Source organism: Acanthisitta chloris, unplaced genomic scaffold (assembly GCF_000695815.1).
Source record: "Acanthisitta chloris isolate BGI_N310 unplaced genomic scaffold, ASM69581v1 scaffold24037, whole genome shotgun sequence".
Classification (NCBI taxonomy): Eukaryota; Metazoa; Chordata; class Aves; order Passeriformes; family Acanthisittidae; genus Acanthisitta; species Acanthisitta chloris.
In genome coordinates this window covers 1,938-8,555 of record NW_008684594.1, presented here as the reverse complement: position 1 = coordinate 8,555, position 6,618 = coordinate 1,938, and the positions used below count along the sequence as shown (strand labels likewise).

Sequence of the window (6,618 nt, the reverse complement as noted above, 5' to 3'; positions counted from 1 at the left end):
TGCGGCACGTCCCTGACAGCTGAGTGGGACTTGCATGTTGGTGTGGGAGTGGGATGTTGTGAGGGCTTGGGTCCTGTCCTGCTGCTGCCTGGGTGTGGTGCCAGCCGTGCTTTTGGCTAGAGATGTCTTTGCATTGCTCTCTTCACCCTTGAAAACATCCTCCTCTGCCTGTTGCCAAAGCTTTCTGTATTCCAGGGCTGTGCTGTGCTGTGCTGTGGGGACATTCCACTCGTTCTTACAGCAGGAGGCACTGTGAGCCAGGGAATAACTGGGAGCTAGAAATCCCGGGAAAAGGCAACCCAGCGCCTCTGCCGAGCATTTCCCTGCCTGGCCCAGTTGCTGCTCTGGGATGTGGAAACATGGGAATGTGGGGATGGCTCCTGGCAGGGCTGTGGGGTTTTGCTTGCGGCAGTGCCGCGGTCTCTTTCCTTTTCACTGCCTGTATAAACTGTTGTGTTACAGTGTATTTCAACACGGCAGGTTGCTCGGAGCCTCTGGGCATGAAATCCCGCCTGATCTCCGACCAGCAGATCACAGCCTCCAGCGTCTACAGGACCTGGGGCATTGATGCCTTTACCTGGCACCCCCATTACGCTCGCCTGGACAAGACAGGCAAAACCAATGCCTGGACAGCACTCAACAACGGCCAGTCCGAGTGGCTGCAGGTGGGTCTCCAGGCCCTCCCTCTGTAACCTCATGTCTCCTCTCCAGGAGGTGTGCCCCAGGACACCTCCTGTGCCAGGGTGGCTGGAAGGAGGACGGAGCTGCTGGGTTTTGCTTTGGGCTGAAGCTTTGCTATGGGACATGCAGCCCAGCAGACCTCTCCCCAGGCAGGGAGGGATTACAGGGGCAGTTCAGGATGGGACCACAACCACTGATTTTAACAGCAGTCCTGTAGCTCTGGGTCAGAAACATCAGTGCCCATAGGGACAGGGTGGTGCCATGTCTACACCTTCTTGTGGTGTGCATCAAGCCCACAGCACTCCAGTTCTGCATCACTCCTATATGAAGTGCCATCCCAGCCTGTGGTAGCTGTTCCATGACCCTCTGGCTGCCCAGAACACCATGTTTCTGTTTGGCAGGAAAAAAAAATCAGGTTTGCTTTTCTCTTCCCAGTCTGGAATGGAAACAAATAGTTTTGAAATTTCCTTCTCAGTTTCCTTTCTTCCCTGTTTTTATACTTTTCACATGATTCCATGACATAATAGGACAAAGTGGTTTAGATATTTGTCCTGCTTTTTATTTGGGAGATGATTAAAAGCAGCTGCTTCCCAGTCCTAAATAAACCAGCTTATCAAGACGTTGGCTGATGGGGTCGAGATGACACGCTGAGTTGGGCTGTTGGACTGTGTATGTGTGTACAGATTTACTTGTATACTCAGGATTTACGTGTATTGTATAGCTGTAAACTGCCCTCGATGAGCATAAAAGAGGAACTAAATTAAGGAGACTTTCAGCTTTTTTGTGAGTTTACCTTGTAGCGTGCCAGCAGTGTGGCAGTGTAAAGAGAATAGAAAACATCTTACTTAGAACCCAAATGTCAGACTGTGCTGAACTGCATATTTTCTCAGCCTGAATATTTTCCAGTGGAAATGCATTTTCTCCGTGAATCCTTTATTTTTCTTTTTTAATTGAGTTTTTTTTGCTGTCATTCCCACATTGATGTTTTCAGCAAAAGATGTGGAGGTGGCAGTGGCAGGCAAGGGAGCCGAGGCAGTGCGTTTGTGCCCACTTTTATTTGCTCTGCGGGATGCTGTGACTGTTGAAGGATCAAATATTTCCCAGTAGTGTTTTAGTGGCATTGGGGTGGGAGCTCAGTGGTGTTTTCTCCATTCTTGACCCCTGAGGGCCAGCTCATCCTGGCTGCCTCAGGGACATGTAGGGTGTTGTGGGGTGAGAGCAGCACTCCTGCAAGGAGTTGTGACGTGCCTTGTCTCCATGCCAGATTGACCTCCGGGACCAGAAGAAGGTGACTGGCATCATCACGCAAGGAGCCCGCGACTTTGGGCACATCCAGTATGTGGCAGCCTACAAGGTGGCTTACAGTGACAACGGCACATCCTGGACCCTGTACCGGGATGGCCAGACAAACAGCACCAAGGTGAGTGTGGGGCAGGGCAAGCTGAGCAGTGATCTCCTGGGGCTCAGGGATACCGTGGTGGGGAGGGATGGGTGGTGGTGGGGAGGTCCTGGCAGTGCTGACACCCACCTTTCCCCCCTAGATCTTCCATGGCAACAGCGACAACTACTCACACAAGAAGAATGTGTTCGACGTGCCGTTCTACGCCCGTTTTGTCCGCATCCTGCCTGTGGCCTGGCACAACCGCATCACCCTGCGCGTGGAGCTGCTGGGCTGCGATGAGTAGGCGTGCGGGGAGGAAGGACGGGGCTGCTCTCCCCGCCGCCTGGCCTGCGCCCGGCCTGCCCCTGCCCGCTCCTGCTCTGACCTCACACCCCCCTCTCCATGTCCCCACACTCGGGAGGCAGCTGAGAGGGCTCCCCTGCCCCACACTGGTGCTGGGGCTGCAGCACTGCACTTTATGGGGCCCTTGAAGGTGGGATGTGGGGATGGCTCCTGCCCTTTTGCTGTGCCAGCCAGGGCTGAGATGCCCTCCTGCAACTGGGACTTGGCTGGGGGACCCTCTCCTGCAACTGGGGCTTCCTTGGAGGACTTCATCCTGCAAATGAGGCTTTGCTGGGGGACCCTGTCCTGCAGCCAGGGCTTGGCTGTATCCTCCCAGCTCAGCCTGGAGACAAATTTCTCCCCCTTCTTGCTTCTGCTTCCATCAGAGAGGTTGCAGCCAGTGGCATTCCTTTGCCTGCACTGGGGCTTGGGGCTCAGCAGTTTTAGGGGGCTTAGGGCAGGCACCCCAGGCTCGCAGCCTCTGAAGTCCCACCCACTCCCAGCATGGCTGCAAGCAGGGACTCTGAAAATCCTCTGAAAAAACTTGGCTGTTGTCCCCTGCCCATTTTGCCAGACCCTGGGTCTCTTTGCCTTTGGTGTCAGCACTGCATAGTGCGCGGGGAGTGATGTGACGGCTGCTATCAAGAGGCACCAGGTCCCCATTGCCAGTGGCTCTGCCTGCTGGGCGCTCCGGCAGGTGCTGTGACTGACAGTTTGGCAGGCGCTGCCTATTCCCCTTCCTGGGGTGCCAGCTCCAGCATCCTCCCAGGTCTCAGCATTGCTGCCATCCCCAGCTTACTGCAGTTTGGGGTGCCTGGAGATCCGCTGTCCCCAGACCCAAATGTTGACCAGAGGGACTGCGATCTGGTAGTGGAGATAGTTTGTTTGTAGCCACAAGGCTGTGGAGAAAAGATAGAAAAGGTGGTGGTTAAACCACTCAAATGCAGTAGGCAGAAAGCTGTGCCATGACCCCTTTTGTAACCAGATTTTTTTCCCTTTCTGTGGGGTGGAGAGGAGCCTCTTGCAATGCTCCAGCCCTTGGGATTAGCAGTAGGAGACGAGCGGGACCCAGCACTGGCAGGTGGGACTGTGGGCAGGGCTGTCCCAGCTGGCAGCAATGCTTCCCCCACCTGCTGGGATGTGAAGTGGCCACGGGGCTGGGCCAGCAGTGGGTTCGCTTTGGCAAGCAAGGGCCGAGAGAGCCCGGGTGGGATGGCGGCGGCGGCCCCGCTCTGGGGTGTCTCTGACAGTATTAAAACCAGCTGAAACTTTGGGGCCGTTGGCTCATCTGCTTTGTGCCTCCCTGGGAGCCACCTCAAAGCCTGGCAGGTCTGGAGATCGCCCGGGATCCTCCCTGGCTTCTCCATCTGAGGGAATTACCAGCTGCTGTGCTGAACCCTGAACCCCTCATTTCTCCTGCTTTCACAGACCCTCCTTGCCTCAAAAACAGGGTATCAGGGCTTTGTGCGCATCTTTCCTGCTGCCTCCGCCCTGTCACAGCTGCCGGAGCCTGTGCTCACAGCTGGCCAGGCGCAGCGGGATGGGACTTGGGGAGGGGAAGCCTCTATCAGCACCCCACACCCTGTGTCTCCTTTGGCTTTGATTCTGCAGCAAATACCCCAGCTTGGACCTGAATCAGCTCTTACACTCAAGCGCACTCCCAAGGCTGGAGGGAGCTGTGAGTTTTGCCAGGTCTGCCCATGGGGGTGCTCCCAGCAGAGTCACCCCTGGCGGGGATGGGGGATGGATGCTGCTGGAGTAGGATCCCCCTGCATTGAGGATGGGGTCTGTCTTAGAGAAGGAGCACTGTGGTGAACAGGACAGAGGAGCTCTGCTCTTCTCCGGAGTCTTCTGCCACAGTGCAAGGACCCCTGAGTTTGGCACAAATGGCTAAGGGCCACCTGCATCCCACCACAGCTCTGTCCCTGCAGCTCCAGACAACCTTCCTGCGCCTTCCTGCTGCCATCAGTGCCCTGATCAGCCAGGCATCCCTTCCTTGGGAGGTGGGCTTCAGCCGAGCCCTGTGGGTGCCAGCCCCAGGCACTGGAGGAGCTGGGGGGGTGCTTGCAGGTACTGGGCTGAATTAATTGTGGCTGGGGGGGGTTGTGGGTGAAAAAAAAGCCCAATGACAAAGAGCAGCCACAGGGATAGGGGGATCAGTCTGCCTAGTTCATCTCCAGACATGCCACCCTTATCACTGGGAAGCTGGGGCAGAGATAAGAATAGTTTGCTTCCAGTCCAGCCAAGACAGCTCTGAGCCAGGGACATGGCAGAGGCTCCATGAGAAGGGAGGGAGCAGATCACACAATCTTCAGAGCTGGAAGAGACCCATGAGGATCGTCACAATCTTCAGAGCTGGAAGAGACCCATGAGGATTGTCAAGTCCAACACTTGGCCCTGCACAGGACATCCCCGAGAATCACACCATATGCCTGAGAACATTGTCCAAGTGCTTCTTGAACTCTGTCAGGCTTGGCGCTGTGACTGCTTTCCTGGGGAGCTGCTTCAGTGCCCAACCACCCTCTGAGTGAACAACATTTTTCTAATATTCAACCTAAATTTCCCCTGATACAACTTCAGGCCATTCCCCTGGGTTCTGTAACTGGTTGCCAGACTGAAGAGGCCAATGCTTGCCCTTCCACTTCCCCTTGTGAGGAAGTTGTACAGAGTGATGAGTCTCCTTTTCTCCAAGCTGAACAGACCAAGTGACCTCAGCCCCATCTCATATGACTTCCCTTCAAGGCCCTTCACCACCTTTGTTGACTCCTTTGGACTCTCTAATAGCTTTTATATCCTTCTTGTATTGTGGTGCCCAAAACTGCACACAATATTCAAGGTGAGGCTGCACCAGCGCAAAATAGAGCAGGACAATCGCCTCCCTTGACCAGCTGGCAATGCCTTGCCTGATGCAAGATTGCCAGGTGCTGCATGTCAGAGCAGGGGATGTATCCTCAGTGCTCAGCTGCTTCTTCCCTCTGCCCATTGCTACCTGCCCAGGCAAGCCCCATGATGGATGCTGAGCCCCTTCCCAGCATTGCAGCATTTCCTTCCTCTTCTGGAGCCCCAGGGTTGGTGAGAGCCAGAGTGCCCTCCACGCCATGCACAGTCCCTTACTGCTTGTCCCTGTCCCTCGGATGCTCTTCCCGGACGCGGCCGAGCTGCTGGGACAGCAGGAAGGCTGGGATGGCCGCTGGGCTGCGGCACCCTGCTGCCTGCTGACTCGGCTGCGGTGCTGCCAGCTGCTGTGAGCCGGGTCCTCAGGAAACAGCCGTTGAGGAGAGCATCCTCTTGCTGCCACACGGAAAACCTAGCCCAGATCACAACCTCCTCCATCCCACCAGGAATGTGAGTGTACCTCCCCAGTTTCAGCCTTGGCAACAGGTTCCTGCTGGAATCATCCTGTGCAAGTGACATTTCAGGGTCAAATCTCTCTGGTGGGGCCATGGCAGAGCTGTCAGCCACTGGCTTTGAGGCAGGGAAGATAGGGATGACATTTTTATGGTTTGTGTTCAGCCAAATGCTCAGCCAGCCCTAAACACGTGTCCTAAACACACGCTCCCGGGTCAGAGCTACCATGACCCTGCGTAGCTTTGCTCACCCTGAAACCTGTGGTTCCAGTCAGGGTCCTCCTCAGGGAGTAGAAAACATATTTGGGATCATCCCTGAAGCACCAACAGGGTCCTCCTCAGGGAGTAGAAAACAAATTTGGGATCATCCCTGAAGCACCAGAAATTGGGTGATAGGTGGGAAGGAGTGAAGGAGATTCCTTCTTCCTCGAGGGCTGCTGGTGGACAGATCGTTCCCCGGGCTGTCTGCTCCCTGGGAGGAGGTGGAGGCATTATTAGCCACATTCAGACGAGAGCCATGGCCAAAGGTGAGCCGGGAGCTGTTGCTGAAAAGAGATGCCTAAAAACATCCCAGTCGCCTTCCCTGCTGCTGCTTCCCCCCTCGGGCCGGGCTGGCAGGAGCTGTGCTGCTGTTAGCACAGGACACTGTGGGGCTTGTTCCTCGGCTCTGGAACAATGGCAGTACCATGCCAGGGAACAGCGTGCCCCAGCAGGGCTGTCCGTCTGTCCGCACAGCCCAGGGGGTGGAGAGAACCACCCCAATTGCCAGGTCACTGGGACATGGACAACTTGGGTAAGCAACTGCAGAGGGGTGCTGGTGGCTGGGATGCAGCTGGGATGCCATCCCACCACCTCCCCTGGCCAAGG

The 6,618-nt window shown here is 55.9% G+C and overlaps 1 protein-coding gene across 1 annotated transcript in view; it reads left to right on the top strand.

The window, feature by feature from the left end:
* Window positions 1-2,383, top strand: part of LOC103806702 (lactadherin-like) — a 5,942-nt gene extending 3,559 nt beyond the window's left edge. The window contains exons 7-9 of the mRNA XM_009079411.1: window positions 463-665; window positions 1,946-2,101; window positions 2,223-2,383. Coding sequence (XP_009077659.1) covers window positions 463-665; window positions 1,946-2,101; window positions 2,223-2,366 — 503 coding nt within the window. The 3' untranslated portion in view covers window positions 2,367-2,383. The remainder of the gene's footprint in view (window positions 1-462; window positions 666-1,945; window positions 2,102-2,222) is intronic.
* Window positions 2,384-6,618: the final 4,235 nt, after the last annotated feature.